The 27365-nt window shown below is 53.8% G+C and overlaps 1 protein-coding gene across 4 annotated transcripts; it reads left to right on the forward strand.

Moving 5' to 3' along the window:
- Nucleotides 1-908: 908 nt before the first annotated feature.
- HOMER3 (homer scaffold protein 3) lies at nt 909-26585 on the forward strand. Of its 4 annotated transcripts, XR_008317328.1 has the most exons (12): nt 909-1061; nt 1480-1734; nt 12829-12970; nt 13526-13682; nt 14291-14422; nt 15053-15160; nt 17411-17532; nt 18075-18231; nt 21790-21897; nt 24218-24298; nt 25026-25135; nt 25737-25865. XR_008317328.1 is itself a non-coding variant. In XM_053300866.1 (11 exons), exons 3-11 carry the CDS (start codon nt 12957-12959, stop codon nt 25923-25925), a joined length of 1068 nt encoding a protein of 355 aa, XP_053156841.1. In that variant the 5' UTR covers nt 910-1061; nt 1480-1734; nt 12829-12956; the 3' UTR covers nt 25926-26585. The 4 variants fall into 4 exon arrangements, 3 of the variants coding, with proteins under 3 accessions (XP_053156841.1, XP_053156842.1, XP_053156843.1); XM_053300866.1 differs by lacking the exon at nt 25026-25135 and having other exon boundaries at nt 910-1061; nt 25737-26585; XM_053300867.1 differs by lacking the exons at nt 12829-12970; nt 25026-25135 and having other exon boundaries at nt 910-1061; nt 25737-26585.
- The last annotated feature ends 780 nt before the right edge of the window (nt 26586-27365 follow it).

Below are 27365 nucleotides of genomic sequence, written 5' to 3' on the forward strand. Positions count from 1 at the left end.
CCAGCAGAGCTCTTCTGAGGATTTCATTATAGACAAATGGAGCCTCCATGTTTAGAGGCTGTATACCTTAGAACACCAGTTGTTGGGAAGGGCGAGGAGAACTCTTGCCTCCCTGTCCTGCTTGTGGGCAGAGGCAGAGGCACTCTTACCCGTGGACTTCCGGGCCAAAATCTGGGGCCTCCACACCCCCTGGGGTCCCCCAAATCCTCTTTAGTCTGTCCCAGGTGGTGTGGCCGCAGTGCTGCCAGCCTGCACTATGCTGGGCAGTTGAGCCTGACTACGACCTGTGCCGGGTGGCCGGGCCTGGCCTTTGCTTAGACACAGCGGGGAAAGAATAATGTGGGATGGGAATATGTGATGTTGTGGGTTGAAATGTCTCTGCTCATGCATATTTGCATCAATGGGCCTGTTTTTATATCCTTCCATTCCTGTGAGTTCAGTTGCTGCTTGTGCCCCCAAGAACCCCTGTGATAAAGATGCCTGTGTCACACTGTGTGTGTGTGTGTGTGTCTGCGTGTAGGGGGGCGATGCTTAACTTGTGGGGTGGGGGTGGCCTCCAAAGGCCTTTAGGTCCAGGCTCCCGATTGACCTAGGCGCACCTCTGCCGGGAGGCATTTGGCTGTCCCCTGTTGGAAACAGGGCAGCAGGGGAGGAGACATCACTTGCTTTGCCCTTCAATTGCGCTTTTGTCGTCCTCTCCCTGAGCCACGCCGCCTGCTTCGGTTCGGCCTCTCCGTTTCCCCCGGGGCTCTCTGTCCTGCAGCCAGCCAGCGTCCTCCGGGTCCGTCCAGCCTTTTTCTGGGAGGGGGACAACAACAAGCCAACAGCGCAGAAAGCCCTTGAACTCGAGCCCGGCGGAGGGACTCCGGCGCGACTCCGGCTTCCCCACCAGGCGGCAGCACTGCGCCGGCCGCGAGGACCCCCGCTGGAATTATTAAAGTCGGGGAAATGTGACCGCGACGGAGCAGCAGCCGCGGCAGAGTTGGCCGCCGGAGAGGAGCGAGCGAGAAGCAGCAGAACAAAGAGCGCGGCAGCAGCAGCAGGAGGACGCTGCCGCCTGGGTAGGCAAGCAAAGCAAAGCAAAGCAAGGCAGCAGGGGCTTGCCTGGCCGGGGTCGGGGGCTGGAAGCAGGGCAGGCGGGGACAAGGAGGAGGAGGAGGAGGAGGAGGGCAGCAGCAGGACGAGCCTCGGAGCCGCCTCCCCGTCCTCGGTTTCCGCCCGGCGCTCTTCCCTTCCCAGTTCCCAGCCCGGCCGGAGGAGGAGGAGGAGGAGGACAGCCAAAGTTCTCCGCTGCGCGGCGGGGGCGGGGGTGTCCCCCAGCGCGGCAGCCGGGGCGGGGCAGGGGGAGGGGCGCGGGAGACCCCCTCCCCCCCAGTGCCTGCGCTTGCGGGGAGGGGGCTGGCGGCGCGCGGGAGACCCCCCCCCAGCCAGTAAGCCAGCCCTCCTTCCTTCCTTCCTTCCTTTCTTTGCTGGCAACAGCCGACACCCTCCTGCTGCTCCGCTCCAAGTAGCGGGTTTATTCCGAAGTGAAATCGCGGCGGGGGAGCTCTCGGGAGCCTCCGGATCCTTCCGGGGAAAGAAGAAGAGCCAGAGCGAGCCGGAGGGGAGCAGAGGAGGAAGAGGAGGCAGGCGGACAAAAGGAGGCAGCCGCCGCCGAGGAGGAAGAGGGGGCACGCGCTGCAGGGCGGGGGGGCCCAGCCGAGAGCCCGCCGCCGCCGCGCTGGAGGAGATGGGGTGAGAGGAGCCACTTCGGGGCTGCTCGCGCGTCTGCTTGTGGCGTGGGGGGCGGCGGGTGGTGGGGTTCCCTTTCTCCCTCCCCAGCAGAAAGGCGCAGGTCCGGCGCGCAAAAAGCCCTTGGGCGATCGCGGGGGTGTCCTGGGGTCGCGCCCGCAAGTTCGGCGTCCCGGGCGGGGATCTTCTTTCTTGCACATCTGTTGGGCTGGGGGCGGTTGTTGGTTTTTTTTGGGGGGGGGAAGGGGGAGAATATTTCTGGCAGAAGACCCCGCCCTCCCGGGGGTTGAAAGGCCCCCCCTTTCAGGCGTGGGAGCCCTGTCCCTTTCCTGGACCTTCGGAGAGAGAGGGGGTCACTTTCCCAGGGTCAACCGGGAGAGCTCTCCTGGCCTTTGGGTGGAGAAATGCGGTGCCCCCCCCCTCCCCGCGCCCACGCCTTTATTTGCCACAGTGTGCAAAGAGTTTGGTGTGTGGAAAAGCGGCGCTGTGGGCTGGCAAACTTGGAGCGGGGTGGCCCCACCACCCGCGCTTCCTTGGCACCGACCGGGGCATGCATCGTGGGAGGGGCAATTGGGGGCGTGGCGTGGCGGGCCACGCCTCTTTCTCTCCACCCCCATCTGCCCCTACATTGGGCTACCAGCAAACTCCACTGCTGCAGCTGTCTCTCTTGCTGTGGGGTGGGCAGCAATGGGGCGGATTGGGCCTTGGGACCTCTAGGGGATGATTTCTCTCCCAGTCCAGGAAGTGTGTGTGTGTGTGTGTGAGAGAGAGAGAGAGAGAGAGTGTGTGTGAATGAAAAAGAAAGAGAGACCCTCAGCGCAGCTGATGGGTGGTGAGTTCAAATCCTGGCGAAAGGCAGCGTGCCTTGTGTGCTTTTTAGTTCAGCAAAAAAGACGGGGAGGCGGAGAGTGGGGGCACACACCCACTTGACAGAGGCTTGTGAAACGGCGCATGGGTGTGGAGAAAGTGGGTAGGATCTCCTCCGTAACCCTAGAACTGGAAAGTCACCTGGCTGGAAAGTTCTCCTCAAAAGCCAGATTCCGTGCGTGGCTTTCGGACGCGGGCTTCTTTAAAAGGGGGTCATACCAAATCATGGAGCAAGCGGCGCCGTCACTGTCGTCTTATTGGCATCCCAAGCAGTGATATGGAGCCTCCACGGACAGCAGCGGTCTACCTCTGGACACCAGTTGTTTCCAGCAGCAGGGCAGGACTTTGTCCATCCAACCCTGCCTGTGGGCTTCCATCACGGGCCCGCTTGATCGCTCTGTAATAGGCGTGCTCGATGGCACCTCTTTGGCCCAAAGTTCTCCAGCCAGGCAGTTCTTTAGGCTCTGAGCCTTCATGTTCAGAGGCAGTCTACCTCGCAGGACACATCGAGTCCCTTCCCTGTTGAGGCAAGTTTGATGTGGGCAAGGCGAGGCTCTCTGCCGTCCCCATAGCTCCCGTCCCACACAGGCTGGAAGGTTCTCTCCCGACTTCTCCGCCGAACCGCTTGCTTCTCGGCTCGTAAGGCAGCAACTTCCCCCGGCGGCTGGATTTGCATGAGCTGCACACAGCGTTCACCTTGGAGCCTTCCGCCGCCTTTGCTGACTCAGCAGGCCGGCTGCCAGCTCCTCTGGGCCACGTTTCCCAAGCCCTGACTTGCTGACGCCGCCTCTAGCCTTGTGTTAAAACAAGGAAGTGCGGCTTCCCCCTCTCCCTTGGAGGCCTGACCCAGGGCCAGGACCCAGAGATCCCCGGAGGCCCAGCCCCAGTCGCAGCCAAAGCTCAGAGGTCTGTCCCCAATGGCTGTGGACGGCAGGCGGAGGAGAAGGTTCAAGCAGTGCGCGCACGCACAGTTGTTCGTGGAGGGACGAGGGCTCGGAGGTAGACTTCTTCTGGAAGTGGAGGTTCCGGCCAGCTATCGCGAGAAGGTTACATCAGCTGTTGTTCGTCTGGCACAGCACCCTGTTCCCAGCCGAGGACATAGGAAGCTGCCGTATACTGAGTCAGACCACTGGTCTATCTTGCTCTGTATTGTCTTCACAGACTGGCAGCAGCTTCTCCAAGGTTGCAGGCAGGGATCTCTCTCAGCCCTCCTTGGGAGACAGGGGTTCCCAGATGTTGTTGACGACAACAACTCCCATAGCCCCCTAAGCAAGGGCTGTTGCTGCTGGAGATGCTAGGAGTTGTAGTCAACAACATCTGAGAATCCCTGTCCAGCACTGAGAGGGCAGCCAGGTGCCTTCGGGGAACGTCTCCTGTTTCGCATGGTGGGCGCTGGGCAGAGCGGGCCCTTGGCTCTGTGCCTGCAGGCCTCTTCATTGGATAGCCAAATGGAACCTCTGTGTTCAGGGGCAGTCTATTTCTACATACCAGACTATTGCCTTCCTGCCCGGCTTCTGAGTTCCCTAAAAGCACCTGGCTGGCTGGCTGTCCCCTGTTGGAAACAGGGTGATGGGCCCGGCGGACAAAAGCTGATCTTCTGATGATAGGCCACTGAGACCTCCATGTCCGTAGGAAGTCTACCTGTGAATACTAGATGCTTGGGGAGGGCTGTTGGCTTCATTCTTGGGGTTTCCCTGAGGCATCTGGCTATGGGAAACAGAAGCTGGACTTGGGTTGAACTTTTGGTCTGATCCAGCTGGGTGCTCATCATGTTGATTGATCGTGCTGATGGCACCTGGCAGCTGTGATAGGGGAAATGGAACCTCCATAGACCGAGGCAATCTATCTGAATAACCAGATAGGAACGTAGGAAGCTGCCTTCCACCAAGTCAGACCATTGGTCCATCCAGTTCAGTATTGTCTACACTGACTGGCAGCGGTTTCAGACAGGGGTCTTCCCCCGGCTCTGGCTGGAGAGGCTGCCAGGGCATGAACCGGGGGCCTTCTGCATGCAAAGAAGGCACTCTGCCACTGAGGTAGGACCCTGTCCCTAATAACATGCAGAAGGTCCCATAACGTGCCTTGGATTTGAAGCGGTTCAGTGACTATTTCCCCGGGGGTTGTGGGTTTTTAAAAAAAATGTTATTAATCCTGCTGTTCCCAAGGTTGGGTGGGGGGCGGGAGGGTCAGCAGGTCAGACTAGATGACCCAAGGGTGCCTGCCTCTTCCAGTGCTGCTGTCCCTTTTGGAGGCAACCCAATGAAAATGGAACCCGGCAGCGTCACCTGCGGGGAAGTTTGCTTTGAGAAGTGCTAATCGAATCTGACGTGAGGAATTTAAATTAAAAAAAACAACAATCTCTCAGCGGGTGGAACTGCGCCCCGAACGGTTTGTTTGGGCAAAACCCTCCTGAGCAGATTCCTTCTGACTTGCCATGAAGTTGCATTGTGGGATTTGTGTGTGTGTGTCTCTAGGGCCAGAGGGAGAAGTTTGCAGAAGAAGCCGACGAACCGGCTAGAGATGGACCAAGGGCCTGTGGGGAGGAGAGCTGGTCCGGTGGGATCCAGCATGAACTGTCCCCTTTGCTAAGCAGGGTGTGCCCTGGTTTGCATTTGGATGGGAGACTACACATGTGAGCACTGTAAGAAATTCCCCTTAGGGGATGGGGCCGCCCTGGGAAGAGCACCTGCACGCTTAAATGCAGAAGGTTCCAAGTTCCCTCCCCAGCATCTCCGGACAGGGATGGGAGAGAGACTTCTCACCTGAAACCTTGGAAAAGCTGCTGCCAGTTGTGCGGATAGTTCTGAGCTGGATGAACCAGTGATCTGACTCAGTAGAAGACAGCTTCCTATGTTCCTAAATAAATCTCTTTGCCCTTAACTCCATGTCTCCAGGCAAAATTAATTAGCAATGCCCTAGGATAAGGAATCTAGCCCCTGCAAGCTCAAATATAAGTGTGTGTGTTGTGTGTGTATATGTATAAATAATAATGTAAAAGGCAGCTTCCTATGTTCCTAAGGTATATGTGCGTGTGTGTGTGTGTGTGTGTGTGTGTGTGTGTATCTATATCTATATCTATATCTATATATATCTCCACATGCCCTTAATTTCCAGGGGGCAAAGAATGTGTTTGGATTCAGTGGGGGGAACCCAAGGTTGATCTCAGCTAAGGATTTTGGAGGATTTTTTTAGGGCAAAGTTTGGAGGATTTATTTATTTATTTATTTTTAGTGCAAGGGGATCCCAGCCTTCAGTTCCCAGATGTTGTTGAGCGACAACTCTCATCATCCTCACTTGCATTGGCCAAAGGCCAGGGGATGATGGGCATTGTAGTCCAACAACATGTAGGCACCCAAGGCTGGCAACTCCCTGCTATACTGGATGTAAGAGTCTCTTTATCATGACTATAGCTCATTGGCATTGCTATTCTTCTGCTCCATAAAGAGAGTCTGGCTGGATTAGGCCAGCTCCAATCTGCAAACTGGATATAAAATGAGCCAGATTCCTTGCAGTAGAAGTCTATACACCTGTTGCTTATTGCCAAACTATACTATGATAGATTGCCCCGTGCAGGGAAGCTTATCACTAAAAAAAAAAAATCCTTTCTCCAAAGTGTTGAACAAGATGGATTTTGTTCTGATCCAGCAAGGAATAAGAAGACACCTTCTGGATTGGAACCCCAAATCCATCTTATCCAAAAGTTCTGCAGTAGTGGTCTGTGAGATCCATACAGCTCAATGTGCGGCAGCTGTGAAAAAGGCCAGTTCCATGCTAGGGATCATTAGGAGGGGGATGGAAAATAAAACAGCTAAGAAGATTATAATGCCCTTATACAAAACTATGGTGCGACCACACCTGGAGTATTGTGTACAATTCTGGTCACCGCATCTAAAAAAGGACATTGCAGAACTGGGAAAGGGGCAGAAGAGTGCAACCAAGATGATCAGGGGCCTGGAGCACCTTCCTTATGAGGCAAGACTACAGGTGAAACTCAGAAAATTAGAATATCATGCAAAAGTCCATTAATTTCAGTAATGCAAATTAAAAGGTGAAATTGATATATGAGACAGACGCATTACATGCAAAGCAAGATAAGTCAAGCCTTAATTTGTTATAATTGTGATGATCATGGCGTACAGCTCATGAAAACCCCAAATCCACAATCTCAGAAAATTAGAATATTACATGGAACCAAGAAGACAAGGATTGAAGAATAGAACAATATCAGACCTCTGAAAAGTATAAGCATGCATATGTATTCAGTACTTGGTTTGGGCCCCTTTTGCAGCAATTAGTGCCTCAATGCGGCATGGCATGGATGCTATCAGCCTGTGGCACTGCTGAGGTGTTATGGAAGACCAGGATGCTTCATTAGCTGCCTTCAGCAATTCTGCATTGTTTGGTCTCATGTCTCTCATCCTTCTCTTGGCAATGCCCCATAGATTCTCTATGGGGTCAGGTCAGGCGAGTTTGCTGGCCAGTCAAGCACAGTACACTGTATACTTTTCAGAGGTCCGATATTCTATTCTACAATCCTTGTCTTCTTGGTTCCATGTAATATTCTAATTTTCTGAGATTGTGGATTTGGGGTTTTCATGAGCTGTACACCATGATCATCACAATTATAACAAATTAAGGCTTGACTTATCTCCCTTTGCATGTAATGCGTCTGTCTCATATATCAGTTTCACCTTTTAATTTGCATTACTGAAATTAATGGACTTTTGCACGATATTCTAATTTTCCGAGTTTCACCTGTACAACACCTGGGGCTTTTTAGTTTAGAAAAAAGACGACTGCGGGGAGACCTGATAGAGGTCTACAAAATCATGCACCGTGTGGAGAAAGTGGAGAGAGAGAAATTCTTCTCCCTTTCCCATCACACTAGAATCAGGGGTCATCCCATGAAACTGATTGCCAGAAAATCTAGGACCAGCAAACGGAAGTACTTTTTCACACAATGCATAATCACAACTTGTGGAATTCTCTGCCACAAGATGTGGTGACAGCCAACAACCTGAATGGCTTTACGAGGGGTTTGGATCACTTCATGGAGGACAGATCTATCAAGGGCTACTAGTCGGAGGGCTATAGGCCACCTCCAGCCTCAAAGGCAGGATGCCTCTGAGTCCCAGTTGCAGGGGAGTCACAGCAGGAGAGAGGGCATACCCCTTTCAACTCCTGCCTGTGGCTTCCAGAGGCATCTGGTGGGCCACTGTGTGAAACAGGATGCTGGACTAGATGGGCCTCCTTGGGCCTGATCCAGCCCGGCTCTTCTTATGTGATCTGCAGAAAGGTTGCGAAACAGCTGAGAAGATCTCAGATTTGCAGTGAACTTGGTTTTTAAACAATGTGCGTGTTTGTTTGTTTGTTTGTTTGTTTTCACATTTATATTCCGCTGTTCCTCCAAGGAGCCCAGAGCGGGGTACCTCATGTTTCTCCTCACAACAACCCTGTGAGGTATGAGTGATGTGCTTTGATTGCTAGCCCCCTCCCCCCTCCAAGAGCACATGAATGCAATGGTCCACCGAGACCCCGAGTAATTTTCAATTTTCAAGTGGTCCACAGGAAAGAAGGAAAGTTTGAAAGTCTGCTCTAGTCCGTCATCCGTAAGGTCCATTCTGTGCACGGTTCTGCCCGCGGCTAACGGTCTTGGCGCCCCTCAAGGGCCAGCGTATCCTGTCGCCTTGTGCGTTGCCTCCCACAACATCTGCTGCTGACCGGCACTGGAAACAGGATACTGGGTCTCTGTGACCTGAGGACGCATGCCGTTCTCTATAGATAGCCGTCCGATGCTGCGCTGTGGAATGTCTGCCTGCCCGGGGAGCGTTAAGCCTGTCCGGCGGCCTGCGAGAAACAGCTGCGGCATCCAGGGAGAAGAGAGGGCCCTTCCCCAGGCTGGGATCATGACATGTTGCTCTGTGCTTACTCAGCAAAAGGGAAGGAGGGATGTGAGGCGCGAAATGGTGACCGGAACACGCGGCCTGCAGGACCCGAAAGAAGCCGAGCAGGGGAAAGAAAGGGAAAGGCAAGCTGCCGAAGGAATATTCTGGATTTGCAGGAAAAGAGGAAGGATGGCGCGAGACAGACAGAAAAATTTGGCCCTGTGTTAACTTGTGGAACTCACTGCTTCAGATTACGAGGATGGTGACTAGATGGCTTTAAAAGGTGGGAGTTGGCAGGTTCCCAGAGAGGTCTATAGACAGCCATGATTCCTAAGTGGAGCCTCCATGTTCAAAGGAAGTCTATTTGTGAATGCTAGTTGCTGGGGACAAATGCTTTTTTCTGTCTCCGCCCGTGCCCAGACACAGTGTGCTAATCGTCGCAGGGCTTCGTAGGCTCACGTTTGTTCTTGATCCTCTAAGTACAGCCGCATTTTCCTGTTTCCTTAATGTTTTGGTTGCTGGGCATGCAAATAGGTCTTAGTGGCTGCTGATATTAGAAAGGCAGGAGGGGAAGGAAGGGAGAGGCAAAGGGGATGAACTAAAGAGACATGCGAGGGATAGGATGTGGAGAAAGCATATGGGGGAAATCTCCAGCATTTCTCCTTGGAGAAACCCAGATATTCGGAAACCATTTTCACTTTGGAATCCTTTGTTGTGGGAGGCAATGAAGGCTAGACGGGGGCAGTAAAGTGGAAAGGGGTTCTCCGAGGACCAATTTGTAGTCCATAGCAGACCATCAGAAGTCTAAGCCTGCTGGCTTAGACCAAACTGGGACCACCTAACCCAGCATCCTGTTTCCAACAGGAGCCTGCTAGAGGCCTTTGGGAAGCCCGCAAGCTGGGTGTGAAGGCCACAGCTCTCCTCTGCTGCTCCTCTCCAGCAAATTGGCACTCGGAGGTAGACTGCCTCGGAACCTGGAGGTTCCATCTCCCGTCATGACTCATAACCATGGATTCTTGGCAATCTGGACGCAGAGGCGACTTAGCCCCTTCTGTATTAGGCTGCACCCTCCGTGTGTCCCCTCTTCGGAGGCACTGGCTTCTATTTAGAAACAGTCGCCAGAAGAACTGGAGGAATCGGGGACAGAGGTGGTTTGCCTGCAGAGCTGCTCCATCTCTCGCTCTCTCTCCAAATGCTATCTCTTTCCACGTGGCCGTTCTACGGCTCTCTCACAAAAGCGCTCCAGCGGCATTGGGCATTGTCGGTGTCCGCTGACGTGTGTGCTTCATTGAAGCTTCTGCCCTCCAAGGGGGCGGGCCGCTGGTCTGACCCGACAGCGTTTTAGGAAGCTATTTTTAAGTGGCTCAAAAGTGCACGTCGCCAAGGACGGCGAAGAGCCTCGGAGGGCGGGTGGACGGCGGTTGGGGGGGCAGATGTCTCCTCCGAGCAGCAAGAACAAATTGTAGCCTCCCTCCTTGCTGTTTTCAGTGGGTGGTTTCCTTCCTTCTTTCCGTTTTTGAAAATCTTACTTCTGTTTCTCATCTGCTGCACCTCGTGAGCACATCTAGACTGCAAACTTGAACTGGTTCAAAACCAGTTCTCACAGTCAAGGCTTAGGGACATAGGCAGCTGCCGTATACTGAGTCAGACCCTCGGTCTGTCGAGCTCAGTATCGTCTTCACAGACTGGCAGCGGCTTCTCCAAAATGACAGGCAGGAATCTCTCTCTGCTCTATCTTGGAGATGCTTCCAGGAAAGGAACTCGGAACCTAGATGCTCTTCCCAGAGCGGCCCCATCCCCTAAGGGGAATATATCTTACAGTGCTCCCACATGGAGTCTCCCATTCAAATGTAAACCAGGGCAGACCCTGTTGAGCAAAGGGGAGAAGTCATGCTTGCGACCACCAGACCAGCTCTCCTCCCAGGCTCCCCCTGCAGGACCCTGCGGATATTTGTTTTCAAAGGCTGTTGAGAATCCGAATCCTTTGGGAGGAATCCCTGAGAGGATTCCTGCTTCTCAACTTAGTGCCTTGCTTGAGAGCCATGCGCCATCAATCTGGTGCGAAACCGGTTTAAATACAGTGTAGACAGGCCTGGATCCAGACCAGTTAGCTACCATGTGGAGGCTGCACCCAGTGCCTCTGGCAGAGCTCTGTTTGGCATGAAATGAAACAGCAGAGAGCTGCTGCTGGTCAGGGTAGACAGTTCTGCGCTAGATTAACCAAAGGTCTTACTCAGCATGGCAGCTTCCTCCATAGCCTGGGTAAAAATGGGAGAGGACCAGCAGCTCCTTTACTGCATGGCCTTAGCCTTAAACTTAGGGGATGGAGCCATAGCTGAGAGTGAGGACATCGGCTTTGCAGGGAGGAGGTCCCAGGTTCAATCCTGGCAGCATCTCCAGGTAGGGCTGCGAGAGACTCCTGCCTGAAACCTTGGAGGGCTGCTGCCGGTCAGTGCGGACAAGACTGGCCTAGGTGGCGCAAGGGTTGGACTCAGTAGAAAGGCAGCGCTGCCAGTTACTATATGCCAATTGCTTGCTGTGACCATGCTTTTCCTTCAGCATGTTGATCAACCGCTTGGCTGTTTTGCAGTCAGTGCTGTCATCTGAGATTTAGTTGAAAGACAGCAGCATAGAAAGAAACTAAATTGCGTGGGGTTTTTCAAAAATATTGTTGAGGTTTGGTAGTAGTTTTTGCCATTCCTTTATGCCCTTGAGCCTGCTGTTTCGCCTTCTGCGTTCACAGGCTCAAAGTGTGGGGCCGTAGCTTTGCACGCCTAAAGTCCCCCCGTTCAGTTCCTGGCAGCAGCTCCGGGCAGGGCTGGGAAGGTCTCCTGCGTGAAAACCGTGGAGAGCTGCTGCCAGCCAGAGTAGAGAGTCCTGAGCTAGATGGACCCAGGGTCTGACTCTGAAACGCTGCCATCGGTTGGCAGTGGTGACGGGAAGAAGCGTCTGTGTTTGGCATTGTAGAGAGTCGTGACAAGCAGAAAGGTCTCGGCCCTCAAGGAGCATGCAATTTAAACTTGACAGGAGGGAGGGAGATGGAAGCGCGGGAAGCATCTGTGTCCAGGTCAGTGGCACATGTTGAGGCTTAGTCTTGGGAGCTTGTGCTAATGGTGGGGGATTGAAAGGAAAAGAGACCTTATTTCATCATGGAGGGGCTCTGGGAGACACTTCCAGACATTAGGAGCAGGAAGGTGGTGTTGTTTTTTAAAATCCAGACCAAACGCCCACTTACGCCCACCCCCTGTTTCCAACAGTGGACAGCCAGTGCATCTTCTGGGGACTCACCTGTCCAGCACTGGAAGCAGGATACTAGGCTGGAACGTCCTTCATTAGATCCAGCAAGTTCGAACATCGGCACACAAATTCTCCCTCTTCGCTAGTCCCCCGAGTGCTTCCCCAACGCCAGGGTCTTTCATCATTTTTGCCATTCCTGTTTTCCCTGCTGCCTTCTGTCTTCCCCCAGGATTCCTTCGGACAGGCTCAGGGTTAGGGTGTCCGAGAAACCGTTTTACGGCTGTTGCGTCTTGGCGTATTTATGGTCCTCATTGAGTTTAATATTTTAATATGGTTTTATGGAATTTCATTGTATTGTGAACCGCCTGGGGGTGAGTTTTTTTTTTTAATGAATGACAGTTTATAAACTGAATGATAAATAAATAAAAGGGCAGCATCTGAGACGCCGGGTTTCCCTCCTTTCTCTCTTTTCTCTCCTTTCTCTCCTTCCTGCCCGGCCAGCTGCCCTCGCCAAGCCTCGGAGCAAATGGCTTTTCCACCTCCCTGTCTTGAAAAGCATACTGGGACACCCCATACCTCAAAAGAGCTCTCTTCTTGGAAGATGCTTTAACGCCTTTCAGGGGCCGGCTCTCCAACTCTGTCCAAAGCTGTCCCTGGAGATCCCCCCCCCCCCCCAAAAAAATCTTTTGCATTTTCTCAAGCCCTGAAAGTCTCCCAGGTTGCTTTCAAGCATCACCTGGAGATGGGGGCTGATTCCTGGAGACGCCGGGAGAACCCTGGCGGGTTGGCAGCAACCTAATTTGGGGTGCTTCCTGCACCCGTGTTAGACTGTGTCCTCCTTGTGCCGCCCGAATTAAACTTCCAAAGCAAATGGGCAGGTGAGGCTCAAAGTGGCAGCTACGAAACGGGCACTGGGAGCATGCATGGAGGGTGTGTGTGTGGGTGTGTGTGTGTTTATCCAGGGACCAAAAACCATTGCAGATAAAACAGCGCAGAAAATTTCTGGCTGGAGCCAGATCAGCCGTACGGTGCCTTTTCTGCCTCCATCTCTCGCCCGCCTGTTCTGCCTTTCATGTGCCAGTTAACGGACCACGTTTTCCCTTGCTAGGAAATGAACCGCCCGCCAGACCCCGGCCCAAGCAGCGTTGCGGCCCCGCGGAAGTACTAACCAGACGCTCGATGTCCGTTTAACACCCCTCCCGTTGCCTAACTGCCTGCCTCCGTCAGTATTAACCAATGTCAACAATTAGGTAACCAAGAATTCCCTCTTCCGTTGGCAGCATCCTGAATTGCATGTCTGTGTGTCTGTAACGTTCAAGGGACACCCAAGGGTGGTTAGTGGCTTCTTAGAAAGCACGGATGGCTGTAGGTGCATGCAGTCTCACTTTGGATTTGGGGACCAAAAGGGAGCCGTTCATACCTGAAGACATTTTTTGGGAAATTCCCGTCCCTCAGTGTCAGCAGCAAGTGAAAGGTTTAAATGCACAGTGGAAGCATCCTGATTTAAATGTGGTTTGTGGCTTGTTGATTCAGATCAAAGTGTGACCAGGTCTCCCCGGATCTGCATAAGCTTCCCTCTCTCCCCCCCCACCAACACCTTCCGCTGTTTTCCCCAGTTTGCCTCCCTCTGTGAATTTATGATGCTGCTTGCTGAGTCTGGCCCTTTGTCCATCTCACTCAGGATTACCCACACTGACCGGCAGCAGTTGTCCAGCATTTCAGACAGGGGGTGGCTCCTGGACTGGAATAGCTGACTCTGTTCTCCACTGTCATGCCCCATCTCCCCACCCCCTTTCTCATTGCAGGGAGCAACCAATCTTCAGTACAAGGGCCCACATCTTCCAGATTGATCCAGCCACTAAGAGGAACTGGATCCCAGCAAGCAAGCATGCTCTGACAGTCTCTTACTTCTATGATGCTACCCGCAACGTCTACCGTATTATCAGTGTGGGAGGCACCAAGGTGAGAGGGAGAGATCCTGGAGGCAAAAATGACTTCTCTTGCTCTGCTTTGTTTGAAGTCACAAGGACTAGTAACTTGGTTTCCCAAAGATAGTTTCTATTTGGCTGGCATTTTGCAAAAGCCTCTAGATTTTGTTACATGGCTTTCAAACTGACAAAGATCCCAGTGTGAAATTTAGTAGAGGTACATCCAGCAGCGTTCTTTGTAGCCAAAGCAGGTATATGAAACTACCACGTTCAGAAGCAACTTACCTCTGAATGCCAGTTACTGGGAGGGAACAGAGAAAGGCTGTCTTCTTCAGATTCTGCTTGTAGGCCTCCTGGAGGCCTCTGGCTGTCCTCTGCTGGAAACTGGATACTGGGCTGGGCAGACCTTAGGTTTGATCCAGCAGGGCTCTCTTGATGATCTAGCTCAATGGAGCCTTCATGCTCAGGAGCAGTCTACCTCTGAATACGAATGGAGAAGGCTGCTGTCTGCAGGGCGTTTCTCGGGCCAGCCTGACCTACCTCTCAGGGTTGTTGGGAGGGTGAAATGCAGAGTGGGGAGAACCTTCCTTGGAAGGAGAGGGATAGCCGTGTCAGTCACTGGTGAGATCTGTTTCCTTGCAGGCCATCATCAACAGCACCATCACCCCCAACATGACCTTCACCAAGACCTCACAGAAATTCGGCCAGTGGGCCGACAGCAGGGCCAATACCGTCTACGGGCTGGGATTTGCCTCTGAGCAGCACCTCTCCCAGGTAAAACCCCGGCGGGAGCGTTGGCCTGGGCGAGGAGGAAGAGCTCCACAACCCCGTGTGGCCAAGGGGTTTCCTTCCGGTCTGGGGAGGGGCTGCCTTCTCTCCTGGCCGAGCCAAGAAAAACTTGCTGTTCCCCAAGGCCCAGTGGGAGGGCATCATAGCAGCCCCATTGGGTTGGGCCCGTCGATCCCAGCGGCCTGTTTCCGGCAGGGGACAGCCAGATGCTTCCGGGAAGCCCCCAAGCAAGGCAGGAGGACATGCAGCCCTTCCTCGTGGCTTCATTGGGTACTCTGAGATAGACGGCCCCTGTATCCTTTGCCCCCCGGAAGCTCCGCCATCCGAATCGGCTCAGCCTGCGCCTCGGTGGCTCGCGTCCGTTCAGTACGATCCGAGGGACACATTCTGCTTCCGCTCTGGCCCTTCCTGGCTGGGGATGGACTGCTCTCCCAGCTGGCCCCAGAAGCCCTTGCTGTTCCCCAAGGCCCAGTGGGAGCGCCTCACAGCAGTCCTGGCTGCTTGGCCTTGGGTTGGGCCAAAGGTCGGTCTGTCTCTCCCACCCAGCACCCTGTTTCCGTCAGGATGGCCAGTAATGCCTCCCCCTCTCCTTTCCCCCTTATGCCACGGTGGCAGTTTGCGGAGAAGTTCCAGGAGGTGAAGGAGGCGGCCCGTCTGGCCCGGGAGAAATCGCAAGACAAGACCGAGCTGACCAGCCCCGCTCTGAGTCTGACTTCTCACCAGGTAAGCGGCTGGGCAGCAGGCCCGCCTTGCAGGGCTGGAGCAAAGCCTTCCCTGTCCGGAGATGCTCCTCATCCTCCTGGGCAGGAAGCACGAGGCGAGGGGTGCTGAACGGAAAGGGAATCCCTCCAGGTGAGAGGTCAGGTTAGAGCAGAAGGGGGTCAAGCTGCACCATCGGCATCATGAGCTGGTCTGGTGGCAGTGAGCATGAATGGTCCCCTTTGCTAAGCAGGGTCCACCCTGGTTTGCATTTGGATGGGAGGCTGCATGTGTGAGCACTGAAAGAGCTTCCCTTTAGGGGATAATGGGGCCGCTCTGGGAAGAGCACCTGCCTGCTTGCACGCTGAAGGCTCCAAGTTCCCTTCCTGGCATCTCCGGACAGGGCTGGGAGAGACTCCTGCCTGCAACCTTGGAGAAGCCGCTGCCAGTCTGGGTAGACAATACTGAACTGGATGGACCAAAGGTCTGACTCAGTATATGGCAGCTTCCTAGGTTCCTAACACAGCCAGAGTTTTCCAACAGGACCTGGAGGGCCAGCTGCCAGGGACGCTGCTGCAGTTTCCTGTGCTGAGCAGAGGGTTGGACGCGGTCCCTTCCGGCCCTAAAATTCGATGCTTCTAAGAGAACAGATTCATAGCTGTGCTTTCTGCCCCCGGCCCTTCCCTGGAGCCTCAGCAGGGCCCTGATCCACCGTGCCCATTGCTTCTTGCTCCCTCCTCCTCCTGAACAGGGCTTGGGGACTCACTCTTTTATTTATTTATTTATTTATTTGAAAATTGGTAATCCACCTTTCTTTCAAAAAGGAGACGCTCGAGACGGCTTATGCGAAAAATAAATAAATGTAAATATATGTATTTAGTGGTGATTGTACACAGTAAACAGAGCGGGGAACAGAAGTCAGCGCCCAACTAGCTCAGGGAAAGGCAGCCAGGACGGGTGGGTTGATGATAAGCAGCCCCCGAAATGTGGGAGAGGGGAGAGCTCGTCGGAATCGATTGTGCCTTCCCGCCTGGGCTGTGCCGGTCCGAATCTGTGCCCTGGCTTCCGTGATTCTTCTAGACTAGTGACATGCCATGAACGCTCCCCTCCTCTCATTTTCTGTGAGAAGTAGAAAGCACTGTCGTCTCTCGCACTCGTGATCCTGCACAGGAAAGGAGCAGTGGCTGACTGAGAGAAGGGGGATGGTCCCCCAGGATGTGAACTAGCCCCTGAGATTTCCTTTCCTTTCACCCCTCCAAGGCAGCCTCAGCACGGCTGCTTTCCTCTGATCTCCTGGGCAACGAGGACGGATGGATCTGGGGGATGGAGGGACGCCGTGTTCCTGGGGCGACACACAGATGGATCGGCAGCATCTGAGAAGGAGGAGTGTGAAAAGTCCCTTGGCCTGCTGCAGGAGGGGAATAAGCAGCGGGGGGGGGGGCGGATAACGGGAATAAATTGTTGCCGTCGTCCTTTTTCCTCCCAAAGGGATTTTGGTTCTCGAAGCACCGCGCCATTTCTGCCGTAGAGCGTTTTCGGTAGAACGCTGAGCATCCGGTGGCAAAGAGTTCCAAAGGAACAGCACCACCCACACCAAAAGGGACAAAGCGGAAAGAAAGAGCCAGTGCTTTTAGGCCTGGATAGCAACAAACGCCCCTGGGGTCTTTGCCGGGTGCCCTGATTCACCGCGGCGTTCGGTCGGGGAGTCCGGATTGCATCGCTCTGTCACAAATGGCTTTGAAGCCTCTTCCGGATGCGACACGGAGCATAGATTTGGGCATCGGTTGATAGGGCACACTGCTGCTTTGAAAAGGGAAGGGCACACCGCGCCTCTCTTGCCAAGGAAGCCAGAAGGGCCTTGCAACTCGGATGTCGACGTGGGGCTGCATATTTAAAGTCCCGAAATAAATACATGCCTCGCCCTAGCCCAGGCGATTGGGGTGGATTAATCTTTTGGCTGCCCGGCTTACTCACAAATGACACAGAGCGGGTGTTGGGGGAAGAATTAAGTTTCCCTCCAGATGCTGCCCCCCAAGATTTGCCACCCTAGGCGGCTGCCTATATTGCCTGTGCGGTAACCCGCCCTGGCAGGTGATCAAGCTCCTCTTGGACCCTTCCAGCTCGCTGGGATTGGTTGCTGGGGAGGGGCGGGGCCAACAGCCTCCTTCAGAGCCCGTCGCCTGGAGGCAGGGGGGCGGCGCCCTTGGGAGGGGCCAGCACAGGGCAGGCTCTGCGTTTCCTTGCCTGCCTGACTCCTTGCCTCTCATCCTGCAGATCCTGCCCAGCCCCGTCATCAGCTCCAATGGCCCCGGGGACGACAAGCTCTTCCGCAGCCAGAGTGCCGACATGGAGACGACGACGGAGCGGGAACGGATCAAGAAGATGCTCTCAGAAGGGTGAGGACTTGAGGGGGCGGCAGCTCGGGCTGGTTAGGGAGCAGGCATGGAGGTAGCATTCATCCTCCTGCCGCTGTTGTTCAGGGATAGACTGCCTCTCAATATGGAGTCTCTATTAACCCATCCTAACTCGGGGCTCTCCGCATTCCTCTGCTGTTGCTCCCCCTCCATGATTATGCTGAGTTCCCTTTAAAAAGCCATCATAGCCCTCCATCACATCTTGTGGCGGTGAGTTCCGCCTATTAAACTGCACGTTGTGTTGAGAAGGACTTTCTGTTGTCTGAACTGGATTCAGTGCTCTGAACCTGTGTCTTTACTAGAGTTATGAGAGAGAGCAGAAAATGTGTCTATCTTAGTTTCCCCCCCTCACTTCTGCCATTTTAGGGGCTAAACCTTTCACTTGGTTTTAGTGGGACGTTAGCTAAATCTAGGCCAGCATGCCTGAGCATGTGCAGAGTGCATGGATTGGGTGCCATAATTGTGTCCTGCAGCTGGGAAGGCACTTTGCACATGCTTAGAGGCTTTCTGTGTTCTTCTCCCAGGTCTGTGTGCGAAGTCCAGTGGGAAGCTGAGTTTTTCACCCTGCAAGACGACAACAAGAAGTTGATGGTCGCCCTCCACGAAGCCAACACCAACGTGGAGCAGTGGAAGAAGCAGCTGGCGGCCTATCGGGAGGAGACGGAGGTGCTTCGGATGCGGGTGAGTGGGCGGGGCCTCTGGGAAGGGGAGGGGCCTGCACTTCACAGCCCTCGGACTGTAAAACGTGGTCGCCACCTTGACCATGGCCATCCTTTGGGTCCTAACGAAGAGGGGTGTTTGTTTTTTGTTAAGCCGAGGCTGCACAGCGGACTTATTCTTTACTTCATTGGATTTTTGTCCTGCTGTTTCTCCAAGTTTTGCCCCGCCTCTGTCTCCACAACAACCCTGCGAGGTAGGCCAGATAGAGAGGGGACCACCAACCTAACATCATCCCCACTTCATGGGCTCAGTGCAGATTTGAACTGGGTCAGCACAAGAAACCAACTACCGCCCCTCTCTCTGCCGTGTCCTAGGAACCTCAGCAGCGGCTCTCGAAGGTCGCAGGCAGGAGTCTTTCCCAGCCCCACCTGGAGATGCTGCCGAGGAGGGAAACTGGGACCTTCTGCATGCAAAGCCGATGCTCTACCAGTGAGCTATGCCCCTGCCTACATCTGTGTGGCAGCCACAGCATCATAAAAACATAAGGACAGCCCTGCTGGATCAAGCCCAAGGCCCATCTCGTCTAGCATCCTGTTTTGCACAGTGGCCCACCAGATGCTGCTGGAAGCCACAGGCAGGAGTTGAGGTCAGGCCCTCTCTCCTGCTGTGACTCCCCCGCAACTGGTACTCGGGCATCCTGCTTCTGAGGCTGGAGGTGGCCTGTAGCCCTCGGACTAGTAGCCCTTGATAGACCTCTCCTCCACGAAGTGATCCAAACCCCTCTTCAAGCCTTCCAGGTTGTTGGCTGTCCCCACATCTTGTGGCAGAGAGTTCCACAAGTGGATGATGCGTTGTGTGAAAAAGTACTTCCGTTTGCTGGTCCTAGATTTCCTGGCAATCAGTTTCATGGGATGACCCCTGGTTCTAGTGTGGTGGGAGAGGGAGAAGAATTTCTCTCTAGCCACTTTCTCCGTGTGTGACGGAGTTCCAGAAATGACTCCACTGCAACTGGTACTCGGGCATCCTGCCTTTGAGGCTGGAGATGGCCTTTAGCCCTCTGACTAGTAGCCGTTGATAGACCTCTCCTCCATGAAGTTATCCAAACCCCTCTTCAAGCCTTCCAGGTTGTTGGCTGTCACTACATCTTGTAGCAGAGAATTCCACAAGTGGATGATGCATTGTGTGAAAAAGTACTTCCGTTTGCTGGTCCTAAATTTCTCCCCATCCAGCCCCTGTCTGACCTGACGACCTTGGGCGCGAGCTAAATTTAGCCACCAGGAATGAATGTCACCCAGAATTGTGTCTGCGGTCCGAAAAGGGTATCCAACTTCCTGGTCATCTCAGCTCTTACCTTTTTAAAAATAATAATAACAATAATAATAAACTATAGAGTCTCAATTCAAGAATATCTTCCTAAGGACCAGCCTGTGGTTACAACAACATCCGCAAGGAGGATTACATTGCTCCCCAAACCGAGAGAGTGGAGAAGGAGCCCCTTCCTCCCTACGGAAGGTGTTTGACTCATGCAGAGACGTAACGGGAACCCTCTTCCAATGGCTGGCGATGGTGGTCTGTCTCTGCGTCTTCAGGAGTGGCTGATCGAATGAGATCGGAGATGTGAGAGAGTCACCCGCCCCCAGGAGAGGCTGATTGGTGGGGCAGCCGGAACAGAAACTCGCACAGAGACAGTGCAGGCAAATCTCTCCCTTCTGTGGCTGCCCGCCTGAGCCTTCATTTCATATGCTGATTCGGGGGGTGTTGGGTTTTTTTTTTTGCATCTGGGCAGTTTTTCAGCTTGGGGATGACCCGCTACAGGAGAGAGGGGGAGAGAGAGCACGTCTCCCTTGATTCTCTTTCCGGAGATCACCTCGCCGTTTCCCTCCGGTCGCCCTTGGCTCTGCCCAGGCAGTCATCCAGCGTGGAGAACGACATTCATTCCTGGCGGCTAAATTTAGCTCGCGTCCAAGGTCGTCAGGTTAGACGCGGGCTGGACGGGGAGAATGACAAATGACCTCTTGTCAGGCTTTGGCAAGGAGCAGACTCCGTTGCCACTGCAGTCTCTGCAGACAAAGAGGTGGCCGCCCCCCCCCCCCCGCCCCTGGCTGTCCGTCTCCCCTGCAAAAAACGGAATATGCACAGGGAGGCCCTTTTCTGAAAATGCTACCAAGGAGCACGTGGTGTGCATCCCCCCCTTAAAAAAAATTCCAAAGAGTTCCACTCAAAATGGGTCGCCTCCGAGCCTGAATTCCAGGCAGGGTGAAAATGTTTGCTATTCATCCCTTTTTTAAAACGGCAACCCGAAGCTGCAGTCTTTGGGGTAGGGGGTCTATCAGCGGCCTGTGCCTGAACATGGGGGCTCCATTGTCAGCTCTTGGGGTGTTAACCCCTGCTAACTAGGCAAAGCTGGTCTAGTGGTCGCAAGCATGACTTGTTCCCTTAGCTAAGCAGGGTCTGCCCTGGTTGCATATGAAAGGGAGACTTGATGTGTGAGCACTGGAAGAGATTCCCCTTCTTAGGAGATGGAGCCGCTCTGGGAAGAGAAGAAGGTTCCAAGTTCCCTCCCTGGCAGCATCTCCAAGATAGGGCTGAGAGAGATTCCTGCCTGCAACCTTGGAGAAGCCACTGCCAGTCTGTGAAGACAATACTGAGCTAGATAGGCCAATGGTCTGACTCAGTATATGGCAGCTTCCTATGTTCCTAAAGGCACCTTTTAAATGTTGCTATTCTCTTTACTGAGCAGGGGGAGAGTAACTGGCCCTATCCATCTCCAGCACAGCATCCCTGCAATGGCTTTTGCTGGTGTCCATCTTACGTTTCTTTTTTAGATTGTGAGCCCTTTGGAGACAAGGAGCTGTTTTTGTTTTTATTTCTCTATCTAAACTGCTTTGGGAACTTTTGTTTAAATGCAGTATATAAATATATATGGCAGCTTCCTATGTATCTCGCACAAAATGCAGAATTTGGTTTTCAAACAGGGCAAGTTTCTAGTTCTTTTGATGTGGACGTCACGCTTGAAAATGCAGTTTTCAAAATAGGAACATAGGAAGCTGCCATATAGAGAGTCAGACCATTGGTCTATCTAGCTCAGTATTGTCTTCACAGACTGGCAGCGACTTCTCCAAGGTTGCAGGCAGGAATCTCTCTCTCAGCCCTATCTTGGAGATGCTGCCGGGGGGGAACTTGGAAGCGTCTTCTCTTCCCAGAGCAGTGGCTTCATCCCCTGAGGGGAATCTTTTCCAGTGCTCACACATCAAGTCTCCCATTCATATGCAACCAGGGTGGACCCTGCTTAGCTAAGGGGACAAGTCATGCTTGCGACCACCAGACCAGCTCTCCACTCCCATGGGCTGTCTGTGTGAGAGAGAGAGCAGAAAGAGCTATTTTTCCATTTAAAAGGCAATGATGTGGGAAAGTGTCCTCTAAAGTGCCTCAATCCCAGGGACAGGACCCTTTGCAGCCTCAACAACCATCTCATTGCTTCGATCCTCATTTCATTTCTAATTCCTTGCTAACGGCTAGGCAATGTTGCCCGTTCCAGCCTCTCCGTCCTTGATTTGAAGTCACCCCGTCTTCTCCTAGGTAGCAGAGCTGGAAGCCGAGAGACGCCACGATCCCTCCGGCGACATCAAGGAGGAAGCGAGCCCGGCTCTGGAAGAGTTGGAGCAGCTGGTGAAGGCCAAAGATGAGGTACGCAGCAGGGTCGGCTTCGAACCCGTGGCCCAGAGTTGTGGCCAGGAGAACGGGCTACAGATCGAGAAGTCTCCCTTTCGAGTCTAGCCTCCGCGGTGAGCTCACTCGAGTGAACTCACTCAGCAACCCCCCAAATATGAGGGGGGGGTGATTTTGGCCTACCTGGCAGGGTTGTTGTAAGAATTGCTGTAGTGGAATGTAACCAAATGAACAAAGTGACTACGGTTTATTACTTAACTATTACCAAATCATAAACAACAGACCTAAAGATTATCCTAACAGGGGAAAAACCAGTCTCAAGTGTCCAGTGAGAAATGCAAACTGACCAATCCGTCTACAGAACTGATGATTTGACACAAACCTTATATACTCTGCCCTAAACCTATACACAGATATACATACGATACATCAGTGAAAAGAACAAAGACGATGTGTATGTACACTTAAATCCCAACGGTTGCAACGAGAGAATAAAGAACCATCTTTTTATTCTTATTCTTTCTATGTCAAGGTCTTTGAGAACTTTTCTGTTGAGAAGCCGTATATAAAAAATCCTGATAATATGCCTGCTGGAGTTAGCCTACCTGGTAGGGTTGTGGTGAGAACTGCAGTGAGATTGCCAGTGTAGAACGTGCCTACCTAGCAGAGGGGTTGTGAGAAGTGAAGAAAGATCGTGGGTGTGGAGCCTGCCGACCTGCCAGGGCTGTTGGGAGAACTTCAGCGAGAGAATAAAGAACCATCTTTTTATTATACTTTTTTCCTAGCCAAAGTGCTTTTGAGAACTTTTTGGCTGAAAAGCAGTATATGATGATATGCGTGGAGTTAGCCTACCTTGCAGGGCTGTGGTGAGAACTGCAGTGAGATAATGCGTGTGCCATTTATATGGCCTCCTCTTCCCCGATTGTGTTTTTTATGGGTATTCAATGCGCCAGACCAGCATGCCCAGGAAACCAGACACAGCAGGCTGGGAGCCCCCTTTCCGTTTTGGCGGCACCCCCGAACTCTGCACATGCACACGTGCCCTCTTTTGCAGATCTGCTAGAGTCTCCACCTTGGCCTTGTGCCTGCAGCCTACCTGCTCTGTCCCTGTCTGCAGCTCTCAGGAGCAGCAGCAGCGGGTGCTCAGCTCCCTTCCCACACACAGGCAGCAATTAAATCAACCATTTAAAGCAGAGGTTTAATGACAGAGCAGCCTGCCTGTTCATTTGCATTTGCCTTCCAAGAATGCTTGCCAAGCTGAAATCCAGGCCTACGAGACGGGGAGTGCTCTCTGCCGCCTTTCTTTCCTTCTCTCCCTCTCTCCAGTAACTAATGGTACAGATGGTTGATTTAAAAGGGGGGGGGGAATTATCCTCAGTTTTTCCCCTCTCAAGCTGCAGTGTTCTCAGAGCACTTTTGGACACATCCGTCTCCGTAATTCTCACAACAACCCTGCCAGGCAGGCCTGCGTCCTCCAGATTAAAGCGAAGGGCTACTGAGCATGCTCGTGGCAGAGGTCTGCGCCTGATTCCTGGGACGACCTGCGTCCCTTCTCCAGTGTACTGTAATCTCTTGAGTATGATGCATTACATAAGAAAAGCCCTGCTGGATCAGGCCCAAGAAGACCCATCTAGTCCAGCATCCTGTTTCACACAGTGGCCCACCAGATGCCTCTGCGAAGCCCACAGGCAAGAAATATGTGCATGCCCTCTCTCCTGCTGTTGCTCCCCTGCAACTGGGATTGAAAGGCATCCTGCCTCTGAGGCTGGAGGCGGCCTATAGCCACCCGGACTAGTAGCCCTTGATAGACCTGTCCTCCATGAATCTGTCCAAGCCCCTTTGAAAGCCATCCAAGCTGGTGGCCATCACCATGTCCCGTGGCAAGGAATTCCACAGATTAATGATGCACTGTGTGGAAAAGCACTTCCTCGTGTCGGGCCTGAATTGCCCGACCTTCAGTTTCATGGGGTTCCATTCCTGGTTCTAGTGTGGTGAGAGGGGGCATTCAGAGGACTTCTTGTGTATTGTCTCAGTGGTCTGCACAACAGCCCTGTGAGGTAGTGCAGGCTTATGGTGGGAAAGGGTGGAGACTCTGTGTGTGTGTGTGTGTGTGTGTGTGTGTGTGTGTGTGTGAGAGAGAGAGAGAGAGAGAGAGAGACCCCGAGAGAGATCTACTGAATTTGTGGCTGGGGCGGATTCAAATCCCGCTCCTCAGGTGGGGCTGCCCTGGCAGACACGGGAACGAAACGGAAAGGGGGACATTTCCGCCATGCCCGCTTCGGAGGCCTGCTTCATTTCTCGCTCTCTCTGCTGCCCAACTTCCTATTCCCTGCTCCAGGAGTTGCAGCAACTCAGAAGCCAGAAAGGGGGACGCTGGGAGACCGACGAGGAGAGCAAGGAGACCCTTCACAAGGTGCAGGTAACCGAGGCGGCCGCGACGGGTGGGAAAGGGTGGCGGGGAGGCAGAGCAAAGTGCCACGGAGCCAGCTTTTTCTGGTCCAGCCTGCCTTGAAGATGGGTCTCCCCTGACCTTTGGCCGGCTGGGTGGTCCAGAAAGATTTGCCCACGGTGAGGCGGTCGGCAGCCTAAAGGGAGCCGTGATGCTCCGTTACGCTTGGTGTTTCCCTTGATTCCCCCCAAGATATCTAGCTTGCATAGGAACTCAGGAAGCTGCCATATACTGAGTCAGACCCTTGGTCCATCTAGCTCAGTGTTGTCTACCCAGACTGGCAGCGGCTTCTCCAAGGCTGCAGGCAGGAATCTCTCTCAGCTTTAGAGAGGAGAGCTGGTGTTGTCGTAGCAAGAATGACTTGTCTCCTTAGCTAAGCAGGATCCGCCCTGGTTGCATATGAATGGGAGACTCAATATGAGCACTGCAAGAGATTCCCCTTTGGGGATGGAGCCGCTCTGGGAAAAGCATCTAGGTTCCACGTTCCCTCCCTGGCAGCATCTCCAGATAGGGCTGAGAGAGATTCCTGCCTGCAACCTTGGAGAAGCCGCTGCCAGTCTGTGAAGACAATCCTGAGCTAGATAGACCAATGGTCTGACTCAGTATATGGCAGCTTCCTATGTTCCTATATATGAGAGAGAGAGAGTTGTTGAACTTTGGTGGCAGTTTTTAAAAAATCTTTCTTTTATGCCCTAAGCTGCCTTGAGCATTAGCTTTATATGCTCACCGATTCAAAGCCTGTGGCCCTCGTCCAGCATAGTTTTGCATGCAGACGGTCCCAGTTCCAGTTCCTGGAAGCTTCTTCAGGTAGGGCTGGGGGAAACTCCTGCTTGAAACCTTGGAGAGCTGCTGCCAGTCAGAGTGGACAGTGCTGAGCTGGATGGGCCCAAGGCCTGGCTCAGTAGGTGGCAGCTTCTGTGAAAGGCAATATCAAAGCAGGGTTGAATAGTTGAAGCAACTCCCCTTACCGCTTGTGCTGCCAACCCTTTGGGATTGGCCTGAAGTATTTGGAAGGAAAATCTTGGGGAAAGGAAAATCTCCAGGACAGCTTCAGGCAGAGTAGGCAGTCTCAAATATGGGTCTCAAGTCGGCCCTAAGCCTTCGAAGGCCCAAAGCCGCAGCCCTCTTAGGCTTCGGGTTAGGTGGGTGCATGGACCATTTGGAGTGGTTCTGTCCAGTTCAGCCGAATTTGGACCAAACTGTGGGTATGTGAACCAGTTTGGTTGACCTGATCGGTTGGCCAGCCCGTTCGATGAACCGGCCCCAACGGTTTGAAGCAGCTCGCAATCAAACCGCCCCGGATCGCAGTGGTCTGGTTCGCACTCGAACCGGTTCGGCACATCCCTACTCCGGGTCCATTTGGCCCTGCCCCTTCCTCCCAAACCCTTCTCCCTGGTTTTCCCGCCAGGATTTGGAGAGGCAGAACACGGAGCTGGAGCGGCGCCTTCGCCTGGCCGAGCAGACGCTGTCGGAGACCCTCTCCCAGCGGGAGCAGATGCACCGCGAAGTGACCAAGGTGGCAGAGATCATGGACATGAAGATCTTTGAGCTGAGCGAACTCCGGCAGGACTTGGCGAAGCTGGTGGAGAGCAACTGAGCCTGGGGAGAGAGCCGGGTCCAAGGAGGCGGCAGACGGGGGCGCTCGCCCCACCTTAAAGGCCGGCCGGGCAGCTGGCGGGGTTCACGTGGACGTCGCCTCCTTCTGCCTGCAGGGACGAGCAGGACATGAGGTGGCCGACCGGATTGGCCTGGAGTCTCCCGGAATCGGCACGCCCCGTCTCCAGGTGACCCTGGAATGCGCAGCAGCCCTGGAGATGTTCACACCATGACTGCGTGCAGAATACCGGGGGACACTTTGGAGAAGAAGGAAGCACCCCTGGCATCGCTCTGGTCGGAGGGCATCCCTGACAGGACGGCTCCTTCAGTTCCGTCTCCGCGGCCCCGAGTTCCTTGGGCGGGGGGGAGAGGGGGCCTTCCATTTCTACAAACGCTGCCGCTTTTTTCTAGCCCGAGGCATTGCCGGGTTTTTCTTCCCCTCCTCGGAGAGGTTTTTTGGTAGCGACGTCTTCCCCTCCTTCCTGGAACCGGCGGCTGAGTCAAAACCCCAACTCCTACCCTCTTTCCTGGAACCCTCTTGCTGCGTCTTTGTCAGCGCGGTGGCTTTTTATAGATTCCCGGAGACTTTCCAGGCTCAAGCCAGAGGGGACCTTGAGTCTCTTTCAGGAAGAAAATGGGGCTCTTTCTTCCCTCCCCCGTGTCCCTTTTGTTGTTGTTTTCTCTTCAAAGCAAGAACGACTTTGTCGTAGGGGGTTAGGCAAGCCGGCATTCAGCTCGAGCGAGCGGGCGGCGGGGGTGGAGGGGGGCGGGTGGGCGGGCAGGGGTGTTTCATGCCGGAGAGAAATGAAATTCTCCCGGGGGGGGGGCAGGGAGAAGGGGCCGAGTCGAACCCGCTGCCAGTCTGGAAGCCTGCCATGTTACACTTAGTTCGCGCTGAACAGAGCAGCAAACCCTCTCTCGGCTGTCTAAGGAGACGCCACTCGCTCATGGGGGCAAGCAAGAAATAATCCGCAAAAGGAGGGCTTAAGGGAAAGTTGCTTCCCCCCCCATCCGCCCGCCAAAGATACTGCAAGAGTGGCTTGGTGGGGGGGGGGATGTTGCCCTCCCACAAAAGAGCCCTCCGTTGCTGCCCGCCAGCGCTGCCGAGACCTGGCTTTTCTGCAATTTGCTAGAGGTGGAATTAAAGCCGTAATTCCACATGTCACTTAATACAATACAGTTTGGTTATCAAGTGTGTGGGGGGGTGGGGAATCCGGGGGGTGGGGGGCGCGGGTGGGAAACAAAAAGAGGAAAAACAGCCATTAAAGCTGCCGCTTCCCGGCAGGGAAAGGCAGCTGATGGATTACGGGGCAATTCATCCGCATTGCCCCATCCATGCTGAGCAGGAAACCATGAAACGGCCAGAACCTGCAGAGAGGATGCTTTCAAGTCAAGCCCCAGTATCCATGGCGATGTGGCCGGTTGGGATTCTGATGCTTTG

The sequence above is a fragment of the Hemicordylus capensis genome, chromosome 2 (assembly GCF_027244095.1).
Source record: "Hemicordylus capensis ecotype Gifberg chromosome 2, rHemCap1.1.pri, whole genome shotgun sequence".
Lineage (NCBI taxonomy): Eukaryota > Metazoa > Chordata > Lepidosauria > Squamata > Cordylidae > Hemicordylus > Hemicordylus capensis.

What these genes read in the sequence shown, in the direction of transcription:
- HOMER3 (XM_053300866.1), top strand. An exon ending in TGAGTCTGACTTCTCACCAG is followed by an intron (nt 15,161 to 17,410) that starts GTAAGCGGCTGG and finishes CTCATCCTGCAG; the next exon opens with ATCCTGCCCAGCCCCGTCAT. An exon ending in AAGAAGATGCTCTCAGAAGG is followed by an intron (nt 17,533 to 18,074) that starts GTGAGGACTTGA and finishes TTCTTCTCCCAG; the next exon opens with GTCTGTGTGCGAAGTCCAGT.